This window comes from Oncorhynchus mykiss, chromosome 1, assembly GCF_057628025.1.
Source record: "Oncorhynchus mykiss isolate SJ-2025 chromosome 1, ASM5762802v1, whole genome shotgun sequence".
Lineage (NCBI taxonomy): Eukaryota > Metazoa > Chordata > Actinopteri > Salmoniformes > Salmonidae > Oncorhynchus > Oncorhynchus mykiss.
Window position 1 is genome coordinate 26,357,858 of NC_143022.1, and position 20,765 is coordinate 26,378,622.

The window sequence follows — 20,765 nt, forward strand, 5'->3', positions numbered from 1 at the left end:
TATAAATAACTATGCAGCACTCCCATTTGAAACATATTCACAGACAGTTTATTTTGATTTAAATGATTTCACATCATAGTATTTTATTTTCCCGTAGAAGGTATTGTTTTTTTTTTTATTACAACAGCCACAGAGCAGTAGTAACCCAGCTGTAGAAGCAGATAACGCAGATGAGAGGAAATGAGGGGAACATAAATCTAGTTTATGTCCATCACTGCGTTAGCAGGGGTGCTACAGCAGCAGGCGCCCCGCTGTCAACCACATTAAGACTCAAGCCGCGGTCACAATTCAAATTATAGAAATCTTTACAAATTCAGAAAAATGAGTACAGGTTGTAATATGACCTCTGAAAAGAGAGGAATGAGGAGAGAAGAGAGAGTTAGAGGAGACACAAACCAAAGCAAAGCACAGTGAGCTCCACAGGAAAGTGATATAACAAATTAATTGGTTTTTGTCACAATTTCCTCTACAGTACTAAAACCCTCCACATTCCAACCTCTACGTCTCCCTCTTTAGCCAGCTGCAGATATACATTTGAATGTTAAAAACTAGAGGAACATCAGGGCTACAAAAGAAATCCTCAGGTCAGGTTCCCACTTACATACTATGTTCATATCATTACACACAGTATGTCACCAGTGTACAACCGGTACAGTAACCAGTACACTCACTGGCATACATACTATGTTCATATCATTACACAGTATTTTGTGCACGAGCTAATGTGTCCAGCAATACAAAGGTCTGTAATCACACACCAAGGTGATTAAATCGCTGGTTTATGACATGTACTGCTTATCATTGCGCTTCGATCAGAACATTGTGGTAACCCATGGACAAAGGGTGTAGGTCGACTTCAGAGCTAGTGATCTGACCCTTTTCATATTCAAATCTTTCAAATAAAGTTACAAAATAAAAAAACATCAGCTGATGCAAAATGTACATGCCCAAAAACAATGCCAGACAAATAAACTGATAACGTGATCAAATCAAATAAACAGTTGACAAACAAATCATTAAAAAGATACTAACCATGAAAACACGACAGATTACAGTGCACTTTGTGTGAAAATAAAAAGTTAATGACCACACGCACATGTCCTTAAGATGAAGGCAATGACAGCCTCCCTAACAGGGAGACTAAGAAGCACAGAGGGGAGGGAGACAGAAAATTATATACACGGGAGACAGAAAATTATATACACGTATGTGTGTGTGTGTGTGTGTGTGTATATATACACACACACACACACACACACATTATACAGGAAGTGACAGCATGAGGTCCTAAGCCAGATGAAATGTAGTGCCAGTAACCGTAATGGCACTCAAAATAAACATAGCATTGAACTCTTATTGGACGGTGTCCAACTCTGTGTTATTTAAGTTCTGCCAAAACTGAACAGAATTCTAGAGAATTCTGAAAAAACAAGAAGTGGATGGGACCAGAGTAGGGCAGTCAAAAGAACGATCTGATTGTGTAAGACCCTGAAAGGGCACAGAGAAGGGACAGATTGATCAAAGCCACCTACAGCAGAAGAGAAGTGACACAGAGGACAACACTGTTCTGCTGTTTGTGTGGGCAAAGTCACATACCTGAATGCTGAAATAACATTCCTTGGTAACAATATGGCAAATCAATTCAAAACAGGTGGTTTAAAAAAGTGGACTTGTCCACAGTATGCCCATGTAAACAGAAAGTGTTCTTAGGGTTTCAAATAAAGATTGAATGCAAAACATTTTAACCGAGATACATGTACTACTTTCCTGGGTGAGGATGCTCCAAACAGTGTCCTCTCTCCATGCTTGATGGGGAGTAGAGAGAAATGTGGTTCTGTGAATGAATGATTAGCACATTAGAATCAACCGTTATGTCACGTTTCAGACAGTACTGATGTTTGATGCAATAGTTTCTTTTTTGAAGTACAGTATGGCAAACAATTGTGAATTAAAATCTTAGTCTAGACACTTTGGGCAGTTAATGTGCCCCTTTTTTTATCAGGGTCATCTACACACCATGCTGTTGCCTCTACAGAGCCTCTTCACTCCTGACAATGACAAAATATTCCTATCCCATTAAGGATGACCATGGCCTGTATATCTACATCCACTAGCAAAAAGTGTCTAATATTAATCTCTATAAAAACATGCCCCATCATGCCAAAAAGGCAACATTGAGAGGTTGATGCAAGGTGCACATGGGGCCTCTGTTGAAGCAACAACATGGATTATGGATAAATTGCCTAGAAAGTGAAAAAAAGGTATATGACAAAATTAGGGGAGGCAGAAAAATGGGATATGAAGAGAGAAATCATAAATACAAGGCAGTCTCAGACCACCTACTGCACAACCATTCTATTAAATATAGGAGTTATGTACAAACATGTTTTCCTTTTAATGGATGTTGCAACCGCAGAGCAGAGCTCCTGAAATGTCTGCTTTTAAAATGTCAACAGGGAATATATATATATAAATACAACATACATACATACACACACACAGTACCAGTCAGAAGTTGACACACCTACTCATTCAAAGGTTTTTCTTTATTTTTACTATTTTCTACATTGTAGAATAATAGTGAAGACATCAAAACTATGAAATAACACATATGGAATCATGTAGTAACCAAAAAAGTGTTAAACAAATCAAAATATTTTTTAGATTCTTGAAAGTATCCACCATTTACCTTGACAGCTTTGCACACGCTTGGCATTCTCTCAACCAACTTCATGAGGTTGTCACCTGGAATGCATTTCAATTAACAGGTGTGCCTTGTTAAAAAGTTCATTTGTGGAATTTCTTTCCTTCTTAATGCGTTTGAGCCAATCAGTTGTGTTGTGACAAGGTAGGGGTGGTATACAGAAGATAGACCAAGTCCATATTATGGCAAGTCAGCAAAGAGAAACAACAGTCCATCATTACTTTAAGACATGAAGGTCAGTCAATACGGAGAATTTCAAGAACTTTGAACGTTTCTTCAAGAGCAGTCGCAAAAACCATCAAGCGCTATGATGAAACTGGCTCTCATGAGGACCGCCACAGGAAAGGAAGACCCAGAGTTACCTCAGCTGCAGAGGACAAATTAATTAGTTACCAACCACAGAAATTGCAGCCCAAATAAATGCATCAGAGTTCAAATAACAGACACATCTCAACATCAACTGTTCAGAGGAGACTGCGTGAATCAGGCCTTCGTGGTCAAATTGCTACAAAGAAACCACTACTAAAGGACACCAATAAGAAGACACTTGCTTGGGCCAAGAAACACGAGCAACGGACATTAGACCGGTGGAAATCTGTCCCTTGGTCTGATGAGTCCAATTTTGAGATTTGTGGTTGCAACCGCCTTGTCTTTGTGAGACGCAGAGTAGGTGAACAGATGATCTCCGCACGTGTGGTTCCCACCATGATGCATGGTGGAGGAGGTGCGGTGGTGCTTTGCTGGTGACACTGTCAGTGATTTATTTAGAATTCAAGGCACACTTAACCAGCATGGCTACCACAGCATTCTTCAGAGATACCCCACCCCATCTGGTTTGCAGTTAGTGGGACTATAATTTGTTTTACAACAGGAGAACGACGCAACTCACCTCCAGGCTGTGTAAGGGCTATTTGACCAAGAAGGAGAGGGATGGCAGTGCTGCATCAGATGACCTGGCCTCCACAATCACCCGGCCAGAACCCAATTGATATGGTTTAGGATGAGTTGGACTGCAGAGTGAACGAAAAGCAGCCAACAAATGCTCAGTATATGTGGGAATTCCTTCAAGAATGTTGGAAAATAATTCCAGGTGAAGCTGGTTGAGAGAGTGCCAAGATTGCCTTGATGACAGCTTTGCACAAAGGGTGGCTACTTTGAAGAAATCAAAAAAAAAAAAAATGTTTTGGTTACTACATGATTCCATGTGTGTTATTTCATAATTTTTACGTCTTCACTATTACTCTACAATGTAGACAATAGTAAAAATAAAGAAAAAGTCTTGAAAGAGTAGGTGAGTCCAAACTTTTGCCTGGTACTGTGTGTGTGTGTGTGTGTGTGTGTGTGTGTGTGTGTGTGTGTGTGTGTGTGTGATATAGATATATATATATATAAACAATATGTGAAAGCAGAGATATCTGGAAAAATACGTTCATTCAAGTTGATAAAAATTGATTGAGAGTGAACGTGTTATACAAGGCATTAGGCACAGTCTTGCAACTTTTATTTTTTTGAGGTAGCACCTCATTCCTAATGAAGGACTGGAAAGGCCCGACTCTTAACCTGAAAGAACCCAAACAAAACAACAAGACCAAAATGACAGTTGAATAGTCTTTTAAAGCTACATTTGGATTGACTAGAGGCAATATCAAAGAAATGTACTGGAATGTGACCTGGTTATCCAGCCTTCATCAGACAAGGGTAGAATAGCTCCCAGTAAATGGAGGGAAGAGAGGTAATTTAAACTCAAAGGTCCTTAGAGAGAGCAGGAGAGGGAGAGGGGGGAAAGGGGCAAGATCCACCATTTGTTAACTTTGTTCTGTGTACATATGACACAACACAGAGGAAATCTATGACGAGTCTATTGAGGGCAAATAGGATGTGGACAGGGACTGAGTGAGCAACAACACATGAGAGAGAATGAGAGCAAGAGAGGGTCCCTTATGTCACAAGAAAGTGGGTCCTTGCATTTTGATGATGTCACTAAAAAGGAGGTCCTTGTATGTTGATTTCACAAGAAAGAACAGGTCCTTGTATTTTGATGATGTCACTAGAAAGATAGTAATTTTCCATGGACATGTTACTAGAGAGGTCGTGGCGTTTTGATGTCATCTCCAGATAAAAGCGTCCTCATCTAGAGATGGGAAAGGATCCTCTTATTGTTGATGTAAGAGAGGCTCTGTGTTCCGATGATGTTTGGATGATGTGGGAGTTGGTGTTCTAGTGATGTCATACAGGATGTGTTCACCAGGCCTCGGTGTAGCGGACGTCCACCTCCTTCAGATTGGGGAGTTTTGCCTGACAGGGACAGAAAGAAGATAAGAGACCAAAACAAATGTGATATTTGTTGATATACTAATATGTTCTTGTCAGAGAGGGAATGAAGGTTCATCTGACCTTTAAGTCATCATATGTGTCTGCTGTGAGCTTGGTGCTGTTCATGTTCAAACTGCACAGGCTCTTCATGGCTGGAAGAAATAAGTCACCGTTCAGACACTGAGTCTACAAAATATTAGGAACAGCTTATGATTCCCACAGTTGTGTTAAGTTGGGTATATGTCCTTTGGGTGGTGGACCATTCTTGATACACATGGGAAACTGTTAAGCGTGAAAAACCCAGCAGTATAACAGTTCTAGACAAAAAAAAACGGTGTGCCTGGCACCTACTACCATACCTCGTTCAAAGGCACCTTTTGTTTTTTGACCATTCACCCTCTGAATGGCACACATACGCAATCCATGTCTCAATTGTCTCAAGAATTTAGCAGTAGACCTCAATAAGGGATCATAGCTTTCACCTGGTCAGTTTATGTCATGGAAAGAGTTAGTGTTCCTAATGTTTTGTGCACTCAGTGTATATAGAGTTAGGATATTGTGTGGGAAGCCTGATCTATACTGAATGCACGAGGTTGTGTGGCAGGCCAGAAGTATATGGTATGCGAGAAGTCTATAGTTAAATGATTGAGACAAGTTCTTACAGCTGAGGGACAGCAGGCCGGCGTCGGTCACGGGTGTTTCACACAGATTCAACACCTGCAGACACGCCAAGTGTTCAGACAGCAACCGCAATCCTGTATCTCCAAACTGAAGGAAAGACAACAGGAATAATGTCTTTCAAAGTCATGCACAGTATTACTTATCCAATTCAAATAACAAGTGTGTGTGTGTGTGTGTGTGTGTGTGTGTGTGTGTGTGTGTGTGTGTGTGTGTGTGTGTGTGTATATATATATATACTAGTGTGCGTGTGTAGGGTGGCAGGTAGCCTAGCGGTTAGAGCGTTGGGCCAGTAACCGAAAGGTCGCTGGTTCGAATCCCTGAGCAGACAAGGTGAACAATCTGCCGATGTGTCCTTGAGCAAGGCACACAATCCTAATTGCTCCTGAAAGTCGCTCTGGATAAGAGCGTCTACTAAATGGCTAAAATGTTAAATATAAACTGAACAAAAATATAAACGCAACATGTAAAGTGTTGGTTCCATGTTCCATGAGCTGAAATAAGATATGCACAAAAATATTATTTAAAAAAACACAAATGTGTTTACATCCCTGTTAGTGAGCATTTCTCATTTGCCAAGATAATCCATCCACCTGACAGGTGTGGCTTATCAAGAAGCTGATTTAACAGGATGATCATTACAAAGGTGCACCTTGTACTGGTGACAATAAAAGGCCACTCCACTATACTTACACATACAATGCCACAATGCCACAGACGTCTCAAGTTGAGGGAGCGTCCAATTGGCATGCTGACTGCAGGAATGTCCACCAGAGCTTTTGCCAGATAATTGAATGTTTATTTCTGTACCATAAGCCCCCTCCAACGTTGTTTTAGAGAATTTAGCAGCACGTCCAACTGGCCTCATAACTGCAGACCGTGTGTGTGACCACGCCAGCCCAGGACATCCACATCCGGCTTCTTTACCTGAGGGATCGTCTGAGACCAGCCACCCAGACAGCTGATGAAACTGTGGATTTGCACAACCAAAGAATTTCTGCACAAACTGTCAGAAACCATCCCAGGGAAGCTCATCTGAGTGTTTGCCGTCCTCACTGACTGCAGTTCGACATCGTAACCGACTTCAGTGAGCAAATACTCACATTCGATGGTCACTGGCACGCTGGACAAGTGTGCTCTTAACGGATGAATCCCGGTTTTAACTGTACCGGGCATGTATGGCGTCATGTGGGTTAGCAGTTTGCTGATGTCAACATAGTGCCCCATGGTGGCGGTGGGGTTATGGTATGGGCAGGCACAAGCTACAGACAACAAACACAATTGCATTTTATTGATGGCAATTTGAATGCATAGATACCATGACAGGACCTGATTGTCGTGACATTCATCCGCCTACCATCACCTTATGTTTCAGCATGATAATGCACGGCCCCATGTCACAAGGATCTGTACACAATTCCTGGAAGCTGAAAATGACCCAGTTCTTCCATGGCCTGCATATCACCAGACATATCACCCATTGAGCATGTTAGGGATGGTCTGGATCGAAGTGTGCGACAGCGTGTTCCAGTTCCCACCAATATACAGCAACTTTGCACAGCTATTGAAGAGGAGTGGGACAATATTCTACTGGGGAGATGGAGATGTGTCGCACTGTATAAGGCAAATGGTGGTCACACCAGATACTGACTGGTTTTCTGATCCACACCCCTACTATTTTTTTTAAAGGTATCTGTGACCAACAGATGCATTATCTGTATTCCCAGTCATGTGACATCCATAGATTAGGGTCTAATGAATTTATTTCAATTGATTGATTTCCTTGTATGAACTGCAACACAGTAAAATCTTTGAAATTGTTGTTGCAGTTTATATTTTTGTTCAATGTACGTGTGTGTGAATACTTGCGATTGTGAGTGTGTGTTCTGACCTGGGTGGACCACAGGTTGAGCTGTTTGAGAGAGGGCAGCTTGATGAGCTGTTCAGCACAGGCACTGGTGACATTGGTAAAGGCAAGACTCAGGTTCTCCAGGTTCCCAAAGGAGCCAGAGCTCAGTAGCCTTGCAAGGTCTGCATCCTACAGAGAGACAGAAAGACATGGTCGGACACAGAGGCAGCGAGAGACATAATAAAGCTGTTTGAGTTTAATTGAGACGGAGGGTCTGGGAGAGACATGTAGAAAAAAGGAAACCAAATCCTACCACATTTGAACATTTAGTTAATCATATGTTCATATGAAAGAAAAACAAAGAACCTTTAAGGGAATGGGAGTAGCATAATAAAAGCCAATCTCACCGTAGACTTGGAGGGCAGAGTAAGTCGGGTTGGGCCTCCTTTTCTTTGCTGAGGGAGAAAGGGAAACAGAAACGTTGACTGATTACAGCAGGCATTGCAGTTCCTCATTCAGACAGCAGGTGGTGTCTGTGAACAATGTGCCACCGATGAAATATATGAGGGCTTTTAAATGAGATAAAGGGTTAATATTTCCATGAAGTAACAACAGAGAAAGATTAGGTAACACAGAAGAATGAATAGATATCTCTAGCTGTGTCGACGGTGTAGAGTAGTAACAGTTTTAACCGAGCAGATACCACAGCTGTCCTCTGATGAACCAGATATCTAGTTTATTTTGTGGAAACATTGCAGAATAATTGTGAACGCGGTGCGAGGTTTAGCGTGTGGTGTTTGCGCCTTTGTTGGTTTACAGTAGTAACTCACCAGCTCTTTGAGCTCCCTCTGCCTGTCACACAGCTGCTCGTACATGTGAAGGCCCACCGGAGTGCTCTCCAGGGTGGAGATAATCTGCAGCTGGGTGTCCTTGTTCTCCATGATGTTGTACTCCAGCATCAGACACAGGATCTGAAACACACACACTTGGGTCACTTCTGCTTCCTGTACACTTATACCTCTCTGCCACACACTCACACACTAATAAAAACCGGTCAGCTCTGTGCTACGGGTGCACACACACACCTCAACCATGGTTTGGTTCCCACGCAGAGCCAGGAGCATGCAGGGTCCAAGCTTGTTTTCAGCCAGGGACAGGAGGAACTTCTTCGTTTTGTAGCAGGAACCCATAAGGATGTGGACCTGGAGGAGAGAATCAAAGGTCAAGTCCAGCCAATTAGAACAGAAGGTGGCATGAGGGTTAGGATTATTAGGGTAAGAACACCAAACACTCACCATGCTGGCAAAGAGCTCCCCATCATCATCACAGGCCACACCCCCTGGACTGTAGAGCTGGAACCAACCGTCCTTTCCAGAGCGCACACTGAGCAGACAGGAGTGGACCTGCAACAAGCACACAACCATGAGTACCACACACCCCAACCTAGCACAGAACAAGTGTGAAACAGTGAATAATAGAGCCACACTCACTTCCTGTCTGGGGTCTTCTGCAAACCTCTGAATAACATATTTCAGCTCTCTGTTCAAACAAACAGACAGGTCAGGCACAATCCTCAAGCTTTCCTTACAGATTCATCTGGATGTAGGTTCAACTGAATGTAACATTTGTTCAATAAACGTCATGGCTGTAGATACTTACTTTGTGAATTTGGCGTGTGCAAGGGCCCTAAAGAGGAGAGAGGTAAGAATAATCATTAAAACATGTAATACACTAATCATGATGAAATGGAAAATAACAGATTTAAACACTTCTACCATGTTTACACTCAAACATGCAGTAAGGTATTGAACAGATAGCAGCTGGATTGCATAGGAAATACAGACCGTTTTTGTTGTTGGTTTGAACGTATCTTCAAAACACACAAATACAAGTCCATGTGAAGCTCTTAGGGTGTGTGTGGGGGTTCTGTCTGACTCATTCATTCTGGGAGTTGTGTCGGAGTGTTTTGCCCTTTCTAACGACGCCTGAATGCTTAAGATTAGGCTCTGGTGCGCAGGTGAGCAGCAGGTGAGTCTCCCGGCTGTGACAACAACAGTCCTCTTTAGGTGACTGGTAATGAGGGCCAGAGCTGAGGAACCAATTACAGCAGCAAGCCCAGAGCCCATCCCATCCCCCAGCAGGGCCCCTCAGCAGCACACCCACGTCAACACCAATCCCAGGATCCTACACCTCAGAGAGAGGCCCTCACCCACAGTCCCAGCCGTGGGTGAGGGCGAACTTACGGGCGATTCACAATATATACTGTGTATAATTTTTTATCTAAATAAGTTTTGTTGTACAATTCAGGGGCAATCGCCATACCCTATCTCAAGACCAAAAATGGCCATTAAAAAAAAAGTAGGCTATAAAAATTGTTGACAAAAAAAGTTGACTAAAATACTTCCAATCACAAGTAAAATGCAACGACAGTTAAGGGTATTGTGCAGCTGCCTTTAGGACCATGCGGAGTGTCGCTCTGAGAAGCTGCCAGCCTATATGCTTTTCTCTCACTAAGAAAGTAGAAAGCAGAAACTGTGTCAGACAGTTTGCTTTGCCGGTCTGCCGTTAAGGCAGTGCGCCGTTGGCTCTGAATTTAATGTCGGCATTTGAACTAGGCCTTGTAAGTCTCACGGCCAGCTGTTTTATTCACCAGTTACTTTCACATTGATGTCAACATAGGCGGCATATCCAATAGGCTTGGGGAAGTTAAGCTTCACCGAAAGTTTCAAAAATGGCTATATAAAATGACTTGTGCATATACATAAAAATACAAATGAAAAATACTACACCAAAGAAGATCATTAGCATGTTTTAAAAGGAGCCTACCAGATAACTGATTGTTGTATTGCAGTGGTCAGTGGAAAACAGTTAAATAGGCCTAAGCAAATCACAATATTTAAAAATACAATCGTAGGAAAAACAGCTTAGAAAGGAATGGCTATTAATGAAATGAGAAAACAAAGAAAATACTAAATCTGTTTCCAGTTATCAAAATGATCAACTCCCAATTAAGCAAACAGTAGCCTATCTTATTGGAACCAGCGGAGAGCATGGGCCATATCGATATCGCTGACCTTAACAAACACCTTTGGGATGAATGGTGACGCATACTGCGAACCAGACCTAATCGGCCAATATCAGCGCCGACCTCACTAATGCTTGTGTCTGAACCGAAGCAAGTCCCCGCATCAACGTTCCAACATCTCGTGGAAAGCCTTTCCAGAAGAGTGGAGGCTGTTATAGCAGCAAAGGGGGGACCAACTCCGTATTAATGCCAATGATTTTGGTATGAGATATTCAATGAGCTGGTGTCATACTTTTAGCCATGTAGTGTATATAACGTTATATTAGTTGCAAGAATTCTGTATAATAATTTAAATTAAACTGGGTATCAGTTCATAAACCATGTGCAATGGAGTCGGTGCATCGAAAATCTCTTCCCAACTATTTTGGCATCTGTATGGCACAGCTGTCAATTTTTGGGTCCTTAAATTAAACTGGTATACTTTTTTATTCATTACAATTTTCTTCAACCAATGTTGGTCTTTAATGCTGGGCCAACAGACAAGTTCCTTACTTTCTCCTACTTCCACTTGCCTCTTCGATGTTTGCAGTAATGCTGCAATTAGTTGGTTGTAATTTTGGAAAGAGCAGACATGTACATATTATTTTGCTAGCTGCATGTGTGATACAACTCCACCAGTCATAATTATGACATCATTTACAAAGATTATACTTTTCATTTGATCAATTAGTATATTTGAGTTTAACCGTAATATTTGTTCTGTCTTTTCTGGTTAAACTGAAATTGCAACCAACTTTCTTGTTTTAAAAATAGCGATATTGTGGAGATGATTTCCTTTTCAAATAACTGAAAGTGAATGGTTGTAATCTGAATGAAGGGAAAAAGGCCATGGTTGAACACAGGGTCAGCAATTCTTATTAATCTGCTAGAGAACCAGTTTGGATTTAAGTATAGCTTCTGTATGACTGAAGAATTTAGTGAGAGGTCTAATGCTTTAAGGGCAGTATACTTACTCTTTGGGGAAGGGGATGGGCTGCAGCAGACTGGCCAGGGCTGGTCTCCAGTCATCGTAGTCAGACCTGAGTGGTTGGAGAGAGAAAGTGAATGATAGAAAGAGGTACACAACAGAAAGGGGTACACAGAATGAGAGCAAAGGGCTGGTCACCAAGGGAATCACAAGAGGTAACCTGAGTATAGTCCCATGATGCCAAAAAATCCATTAATTCAAATGGTACGAGGATCAGATTCATGTCTGTTAAGTAACAGTGTCATTGTTACAGACACACTATTTAGTTCATTCCCCCTATTCCCACACACATAATATAACATCTTGCTCGACAGCGGTCACATCCTTGTCATCCATCCATTCAGAGAGACACACTAAGCAGCACTCCCTCCTTTTTAATTATTCCCCAGTAGGACAGAGTCAGCAGCTGTGTCCAGCTGCTCAGCACAGCCCACACAGATAGCACCACATATTCATTCTTGTTTACACTTAGGGATTTTTCACAAAATTTTGTTTGCAGGGATTTTTCTGACATTGAAATCCTTGGACGGGCAGGGCCTATGCATTTTCTTTGGGCCACATATGCTCGCTCATAACAGTGAAAAATAGAGAAAAATAGAGAAGAAAAAAAAATATATATTTATATATACAGTGCCCTCCATAATTATTGGGACAGTGAAGCCTTCTCTTTTTTTGGCTCTATACTTAACTTTGAATTTGGAATCAAACAATGACTATAACGGTAAATTGCAGACTGTCAGCTTTAATTTGAGCGTATTTCCATCCATATCGGGTGAATTGTTAAGAAATTACAGCACTTATTGTACACCCATATTAGGGGAGAAAAATTATTGGGACAAATTCACTTGCGTATTAAAGTATTAAAAAGTTATGTATTTGGTCCCATATTCATAGCACTCAATGACTACGTCAAGTTTGTTACTCTACAAATTGGTTGGATGCATTTGCTGTGTGTTTTGTTTGTGTCTGATATGTGTTTCTGTAATAAACTGTATACATGTATATTAATTAAATACATTAATCGGGATCGAAAAATGCTTTCAGTGTCAATTTAAAAGACTAAAAGAGATAAAGTATGTAGGGAAGATAATGGGCCTACAATACCAGTCAAAAGTTTGGACACAGCCACTCATTCCATGTTTTTTTGGGCTCCCGAGTGGCGCAGTGGTCTAAGGCACTACATCTCAGTGCTAGAGACGTCACTACAGACACCCTGGTTCGAATCCAGGCTGTATCACAACCGGCCGTGATTGGTAGTCCCATAGGGCGGCACACAATAGCTGTAACACAAAATGTAGAGTAAGTCAAGGGGTATGAATACTTTCTAAAGGGACTCTACATAGAGTTGTAGGAAATCAGCTTTAAAACGGCAAAAATGTCTTGGCTCCTTGGAGAAATGTGTACAATTGCAGGAAAATGGTCTGCAAGTCTTAAGTGCCTTCTGGAAGGTTCTCCCAGAGGAGCTCTGTCAGAGTCACCATCGGGTTCTTGGTCACCTCCCTGACCAAGGCCCTTCTCCCCCAAATGCTCAGTTTGGCCGGGCGGAGAGCTCTAGGAAGAGTCTGGTTCAAAACTTCTTCTATTTAAGAATGATGGAGGCCACTGTGTTCCTGCGGACCTTCAATGCTTTGGTACCCTTCTCCAGATCTGTGCTTCGACAAAATCCTGTCTCGGAGCTCTATGGACAATTCCTTCGACCTCATGGCTTGGTTTCTGCTTCGACATGCACTGTCAACTGTGGGACTTTATATAGACAGGAGTGTGCCTTTCCAAATCATGTCCAATCAATTTAATTTATCACAGGTGGACTCCAATCAAGTTGTAAAAACAGCTCAAGGATGATCAATGGAAACAGGATGCATCAGAGCTACATTTCGAGTCCTATAGCAAAAGGTTTGAATACTTATGTAAATAAGGTATTTCTGTCTTTTATATTTAATACATTTGCAAAAAATTCTAAAGACAAATTGAAAGCAGGTTATTATGGGTTATTGTGTGTAGATTGCTGAGGATTGTATTTTTTTTATCCATTTAGAATAAGGCTGTAACGTAACAAAATGTGTAAAAAGTCAAGGGGTCTGAATATTTCCCGAAGGCACTGTAGGCCTATCAGACTGGCCTACCATAAAAGACAATGGAGAAAATGCATCCCATAACATTTTAACATGGAAATAGCTGTTCTACCATTTAGCCTCCAGTAGCAGCCAATGTGTGGTGTTCAACGTAAGACTACATTCAATGAGACTTCTGAAAAAAACATGTAGGGAACCTGTTAATCCACTTGTCCTTCAGACAAATGAGGTGACTGAAAATGTTGTGTTGTTTGATGCAAGAAACCAGTTTACAAAATGTAATTAATTATTCCCATAAAATTATAACAGACACATTATGCTACTCTCTGCCTACTGGCTACTTAGCTTATTTAAGCCTGTCTCAAAATACAACACTGCCCCTTTCAGACAGAAAAAAATGCTCTTTACCTGACTCGCTTTTCAAAGATATCTAGTAATGTACATGTTTTGTGCTCTTGTAGGAAGCAATCACTTCCCCATTGCTAGAAATTAGCCATAACTGGGCTAATAATTAACTTACTAGGAAAGAATATGAAGAAATGTACACACCTGGCTACATGCAGCTCTTGCTTTGATCTCAAAACAAGTGCATCTACTCGCCACCAGTCATGCTGTAAACACAGTCCAGTTCAAAGTGAATGGCACAGATCCATATATGGCAATGGTCTATCTGCTTATAGGTATACTGCAGCTCTGATTGGTTATGGTGCACCAGTCCGTGTAGAGTATAGGCCTGATTAGTGCCTGTCAATGCAATAGAATCCTACTCCAATGCACTCTGCCGACAAGAAAATATTTTGCTTAGTTTGTTTTGTTTCGATATGTTACATTGAAAGTGTCTAATATTGAGTTGATTCGATCACAAGTCACACAAAGGGAAACGTTGATAGTGTTAACTAAAGGGGAAAACTAGAAAGATGAGAAGTTCAATCTCGCACTTCTCTGCGTGGTCTGATACTTCTGCGTGGCAGTCCTGGGGGAGCTGCATGCCCAACGCACAGCTTAGAGGGAACATTGGCCCCAACCTTCATATTACTTCCGCATGTGTGAGGAAACTGTGACATGCAGCCAACAAAGAAGACATGACTCTGCGTCAGATGCGCTCATAAATGCACACCGCTACACACAAAACATTTCAGAGATATCAAGTTACAATATTGCATGCATTTAATCAAATGCTTGCAGTCAAACAACCGATAATACTGCGCACCTCTGATTATTTTCCTGTGTTTCGACCAGACTGCGTTTTCACCTGCAGCGAACTGCACCACAGTATGAATGGAATGAGACCGAGACCACCCTATTTGAACAAACCACAGTGTGTTGTCACCCGAGTGTAGATTGTGTTCTGTCCAAACAAACCGAATGTAGTGGGTAAAAGTACCAGAGTAAGAAAAAAACCCTGCTTAAAACAAACTTGGTGTGAAAGCCCCCTTAGACACACACAGACATAGTAAGGCAGGCAGTAAGGGAGAGGCATTACAGGGCCGAGACGATACTCGTTAATATCAGGCAAGGAAACAAAACATGAAGCAGATTTAACTTCTTTAGAAAAACAGCCCTGATGTTGGAAAGAGTCACATATATTTATTTTCAAAGCTATAGCACAATATTTTACATACAGCAGGTTTTTAAAGGACCAAATAGTTTGTTCTGCTTTGTGTTTTCATTTTTTCCAAGGAAAAAAGTATTGCGATACTGGTATCGTCACAGCCCTAAGTAACAGTAGTGGTAACTCACAGCATTTTGAGGATGAGTGCGAAGCAGCCCAACACGCGGTCGGCCTGGGCAGGCAGCTGGATTGACAGGGCGTTGAGTGCGGGGCTGACCAGCAAACAGTCGATCAGGTTGGGCTCACTGTCGCTTCCCGCTGGGCCCTTCCGCCTGGCGTTGGCAGTGTTGTTGTTGCGTTCCAACTCCACCAGGATCTCACTGGAGTTGACGATGGAGGGCGGGGGAGAGAGGGGCAGTGTGGGAGAAGGGGAGAGGGGAGCTGAGGGGGGAGGGGAGAGGGGCAGCAGGGACGTTGGTGGAGGTGTGGGGGGCTCTGGGCGCAGCAGGCGGAGGGGCAGGGGGGGTTTACGCTCATTCTGTTGCTGGCAGCCGTTCCTGATCTCCTTCAGACTTGGGGAGTTGTCCCGGCTAGACAGCAAGAGAGTGGGCAAGAGGAGAGAGAGATATTGATGGAGAGGGGAAAATATTGTGTAAGAGAGGAATGGAGAAAGTCACAGTATCACACATTAAATAATAATTTCAAGACTACAACATTGAGGCCCATAGTAAGAATGTATGTCATTCTGTTGGGGTTGTATGTCTCTGTTACAACCCCTGTGTACTTAGAGGGAGAGTGAGGAGAGCCATGTAACCGAGCGATGATTCTCTGGGGTGACAATGTCACGGAAATGTAGCAAATGTCCTCTCACGGGGGCTGAGGACCCAGTGGCTCAGGGTGATGATGTTATGATAACCAATTAGATGACTCATTACTCAAGTCAACATCTCATTTAAAATGTTTAAAGGAGAGGAGAATAGCCTATGCTAACCTGTGAGGTTTATTTGGCCATTGAGTCTAGTCTGTGTGGTGGTTCTACAGAACACTACAGTAACAGTACATCACTCACCTGTTGATTAACTCCTCGTAGCAGGAGTAGATGGCAGCCAGGCACACTGCCACCAGGTTGGGCAGGACGCGGGGGTGAGGGCATTGCCCGGAGGGACCATGCATGCTGAAACACAGCCACACACACAATTAGCATTCAATACCCTAAACACCCTCCATCGAACGTGGAGAAAACACAAAATAAACAAGGGGGTGCTGTTGATATATCTAGGTCCTGAGTTTTGGGTTGGTGGAGAAAACACAAAATAAACAAGGGGGTGCTGTTGATATATCTAGGTCCTGAGTTTTGGGTTGGTGGAGAAAATTCCAGTCCTAAAAACATGTTGTCACTGACTCACCTGTGAATGAATTTCTTCACGACCTCCATCCCAGCGTTGAGCTCATTTAAAGCTAAGATGTACTCTTGAGTGAAGAGACGCAGTCTGGGGCATTTCCCAAAGTCCTGACAGAGAGAGGAGGCAGAGAGATAAACATGGGGATAGAGAGGACAAGAGGCAGTATAGTGAGCTTTTCTCACTCCAATATATGACCACAGAAGAAAACAGACATAAACAAACTGAGCGTGACCCTTGACAGGAAATAAGATGGAAAACTCAGCTCACCATGTTGTGTTTGAGGATTCTCTGGACCACAGGGGTGAACACTTCAATCACAACCATCGACCGCGGACGCTCCCGACAGTGCTGCACAAACACACAAACACCATTTAACAGTAGCTAGATGTCCATCCAATTTGCGACAGATTTTCATGTCAATATTCTAAAATCCGCATAAACAAAATATGCACATTTTCCCACCATAAGTTTGAATCTATAACCTAATAAACTGCATGGTTTCCCAAGTCGTACTGGGAGGACCACACACTCCATGTCATCGCGTGACTCCAATTTTACTTCGATATGATGGTTATTATATCAATATTTGCACATAAAGGCGTTTCGACCGCCATTTCTCACGTAATTGATTTTACTGGCATAAAAAGATCACACCATATCAAACTAACGGCATTTATAAAATTGTACCGAAACGCCGTTTCCATCTCAGCCATCTAAATGTTCTATTAACTAGGCCCGGAAAAACTAACTGTGCTGTTAATGATAGCCATGGTTGTAAAGAGTTGAAATCCTCTGCTCCAACAATGGCCCTAGGGTGAGGGACATCAGTGTGTTTGATTCCTCAAGTCCTACCGGGCCTAGATCTCGGATCCTCTGTCTCGCAAAAACACACAAGACCGCCCTCTTGACAATGCCTAAAGGCCTCTACACACTTCATGCAAACTACGCTCCGTCGCTCTGTTTGCATAGGGTGTAGGGCCCTTCAGCCAGCTACGCCCCCGAAAAGCTAGCAATTGTTTGGGGCGGGTGGAGGCATTTCAAGCTGAATAGTGAGATTACTACTAGCAATAACTAAGTACCTAGACAGTTATGATTTTGACAACAGGTTGAGGTGAAATGTTTGGGCCCCATCTTTACCTTGCAGAAGAACTCACACAGGTCTGGTGGAGGGTGGTTCTTTTCCAGGAGAGGAGCGATGGCCTAGGGACACACAGAGATACCAGAGACAGGACTGATCAATACAACTTCACAATTTCCCCAGCCATGCTATCTTGTATTTACAATGGCCCTTTGCCAGCAACCTGTCATGGGCCAATAAACTCTGCTATCCTAGTATAATTCCCAAGAGTTACTGCAGAAGTCAACTTAAAAGTACACAGCTGTCCCTATTATCCTCTAGGGCTGTATTATCTTAGCTCTCAATTCGCCTCAAGACAGGTAAATAAGGTGAGCAGCTGTTCGTATGCAACAAGTGTAGATTTAACTGTACCTCGTGTGCTGCAACAGTTTAATAATGCAATCATCCTATGATTCAAGTGGCCAGGGTCCATAGGGGTATGGACACAAACACATCCAGATGAATACACCATTACACTGTAACAATAGTAAGTGGGCATAATCTGACTAGCATCCACACGAACACCAGTGGGTGCCGCTGCTACGGAATAGCTGTCCATCATCAAAGCTGCTATCCAGGGGCATATTGCTAACCTGCTCGACACGCCTTCTGAGCTGCAATAATAGGCAAAAAAATGTGCAGTCTCAGCAGTTTGACCAGGTTTTACCTGTCGAACAGGTCACTTTCACTAAACTTCACCATTGCTAAACTACAAAATTGTTTCTGTCCAGTCACTGGCGTAATAATATGAACAAAGAAAGCATGGCAATTTACAATTACAGGAAGCTGGCGTTCTAGAAGCTAGTGCTTCCATTCCCCTTTAAACTCACCACAATGATGTTCTCATGGTCCTGAGAGCTGAGGTTGGTGTTCTGGGGAGGCAGAGGGCACAACAGAAGTGGGACAGGTATGATCAGAGAGCGAGAGCAGACAAACAAATTGAATAGAGCCACTCCCAAACTGACGAACAGTTCTGACTCTGCCAAACAGCAGGCATCTGTGTGTTTTGAGCTGAGCTCCCAGCAGCAGGTGTGTGTATTGTAGTGTGTGTATTGTAGTGTGGGGGGGGGGGGTATTGTAGTTGTGGTGTGTGTATTGTAGTGTGGGGGGGGGGGGGGGGGGTGTTGTAGTGTGTGTATTGTAGTGTGGGGGGGGGGGGTATTGTAGTTGTGGTGTGTGTATTGTAGTGTGGGGGGGGGGGTGTATTGTAGTGTGTGTGTGTGTGTGTGTGTGTGTGTGTGTGTGTGTGTGAGATGACTGCGGGCGTGCGTGTGTGCGAGGCCAGCAGATGGGCATACCTCGGCCAGCAGGGTGGAGATGATTTGCAGCGGGGCCTGGTGAATGGACTCGTCCTGCAGGGGAGAGGTCAAGGCCATGTCCACCAGTGATCTGATCTCCTTCAGAACCACCTCCCAGCGACTCGGGTTGTTCAGAACCTTACGGTACTTATAGATTTTTTTCTGGTTAGAAAATAGGAGGCACACACATAACCACATACAGATTAACTACAATAGGCTTCAAGCCTTTGGGACACAATATGTTGCTTTATAGGCTTTATAGGCAAACCAATGCAAAGATACATGAGGGAAATGCATGCATTACAGGACGAATGCATCTGAGGCCCATGGGCATCGACCTCCGAGGGTGCCCCAAATAAGAAAAAAATTATTTGATTTAATAATATTTAAATAAAAGTAACTTTCAAAACATTTGTGCAGTTTTATAATGCTATTCTACACATTTTGTCATAAGGCCAAGAGAAAATGTTTCAGTTTTAAGGCAAGTTTCCTGCTATTCTACACATTTTGCCTTGAAGTTACAAGAACATTTTGGAATTGTAAAGCACATTTCCTTTAATTCTACACATTTTCCTATCACATGCTATTTGGGGAGCCCCCGACCTCCAGTGGGACCCCTTCCCACGTGCCCTGTCCATGCAGCTCTCCGTGTAGCCTACAAACAAAATCTCTGTGCAAAGTACTGTGAGTCTTGTTGAACCCCCATGAACACAAACCAATGAATACTTCATCATAGTAATCCTACCTTCCACTGCAGGGAATGAAACCACTGGTCCCGCAGATAGCTGTTGGCTGCCTGTTAGGGCACACAGACCATCAGGTAACAGATCGAAAGCACACATGCACGTCATGTTACATGAAGAGGGAGGGAGGGTACAGGGCATACCTGCAGGAGGACGGTGCCCCCGGGGAAGCTGAGCTGCACACAATATTTGGGGGCATTATCCCAGGAGAGCAGCTGCAGGTCCTCTATGGTACTGTAGGACAGGGCAGCCTCCATGTACCCCGTGGGCTAGAGACCATGAGAGAAATAATGTCAACCACTCATTCGTACATGCTACACACGCAGGCTGCACATTTGTATAGACAAATACAAGGCCAACAGACAGGCTATCACAGTGTTCCAAACAATTTCTCATTGGGAAGTCATAATGATCACTGTACTGATGACCAATGTTTCCTCAAAGCTGCGCACAGAAGAAATATCAGAGCGGGCAGAGAAGCATGAGATTGAACGTCACTCAACTTTCTTGAGTTTTCCACTCTTAACACTATCAACCTTTCTCTTTACTGTGGGAATTGTGATCGAATCAACACAATATTAGCCACTTTCAATGCAACATACCAAAACAAAACAAACTACTATGCAAGACTTAATATGTAAAACTAATTATGTAAGATATTTTGTTGTGGGCAGAACGCACCGGAGTAGGATTCTATCTTTGAAAAGCGAGTCAGGTAAAGAGCTTTTTTTCCTGTAAGGGGCAGTTGGGTTTTGAGACAGGCTTGAATAAGCTACGTAGCCAATAGCCATAATGGTAATGTAATAATGATGCATTTTAAACTGTTTTTTTTGCATCAAACACCACAACAACATTTTTAGTCACCTTGTCTGAAGGACAAGTGGATAAACAGGTTAATGTCCAGCCCTGCATGTTTTTTTTCTCCAAAAAGTCTAATGGAATGTAGTCCTACATCGAACACAACACATTGGCTGCTACTGTAGG

The 20,765-nt window shown here is 42.7% G+C and overlaps 1 protein-coding gene across 1 annotated transcript in view; it reads right to left on the reverse strand.

Annotated features, from left to right (window-relative positions):
• Window positions 1-25: 25 nt before the first annotated feature.
• cmip (c-Maf inducing protein) overlaps window positions 26-20,765 on the reverse strand; it is a 42,034-nt gene continuing 21,294 nt past the window's right edge. The window contains exons 2-21 of the mRNA XM_036974229.2: window positions 19,925-20,050; window positions 19,784-19,834; window positions 19,039-19,200; window positions 18,571-18,612; window positions 17,761-17,823; window positions 16,891-16,971; window positions 16,627-16,730; window positions 16,290-16,394; window positions 15,409-15,810; window positions 11,583-11,648; window positions 9,204-9,230; window positions 9,035-9,083; window positions 8,840-8,947; window positions 8,630-8,746; window positions 8,375-8,515; window positions 7,952-7,999; window positions 7,587-7,733; window positions 5,680-5,785; window positions 5,099-5,169; window positions 26-4,999 (exon numbers count right to left, since the gene is read on the reverse strand). Of these exons, the coding sequence (XP_036830124.1) occupies window positions 4,946-4,999; window positions 5,099-5,169; window positions 5,680-5,785; window positions 7,587-7,733; window positions 7,952-7,999; window positions 8,375-8,515; window positions 8,630-8,746; window positions 8,840-8,947; window positions 9,035-9,083; window positions 9,204-9,230; window positions 11,583-11,648; window positions 15,409-15,810; window positions 16,290-16,394; window positions 16,627-16,730; window positions 16,891-16,971; window positions 17,761-17,823; window positions 18,571-18,612; window positions 19,039-19,200; window positions 19,784-19,834; window positions 19,925-20,050 (2,070 nt within the window). The 3' untranslated portion in view covers window positions 26-4,945. The remainder of the gene's footprint in view (window positions 5,000-5,098; window positions 5,170-5,679; window positions 5,786-7,586; window positions 7,734-7,951; window positions 8,000-8,374; window positions 8,516-8,629; window positions 8,747-8,839; window positions 8,948-9,034; window positions 9,084-9,203; window positions 9,231-11,582; window positions 11,649-15,408; window positions 15,811-16,289; window positions 16,395-16,626; window positions 16,731-16,890; window positions 16,972-17,760; window positions 17,824-18,570; window positions 18,613-19,038; window positions 19,201-19,783; window positions 19,835-19,924; window positions 20,051-20,765) is intronic.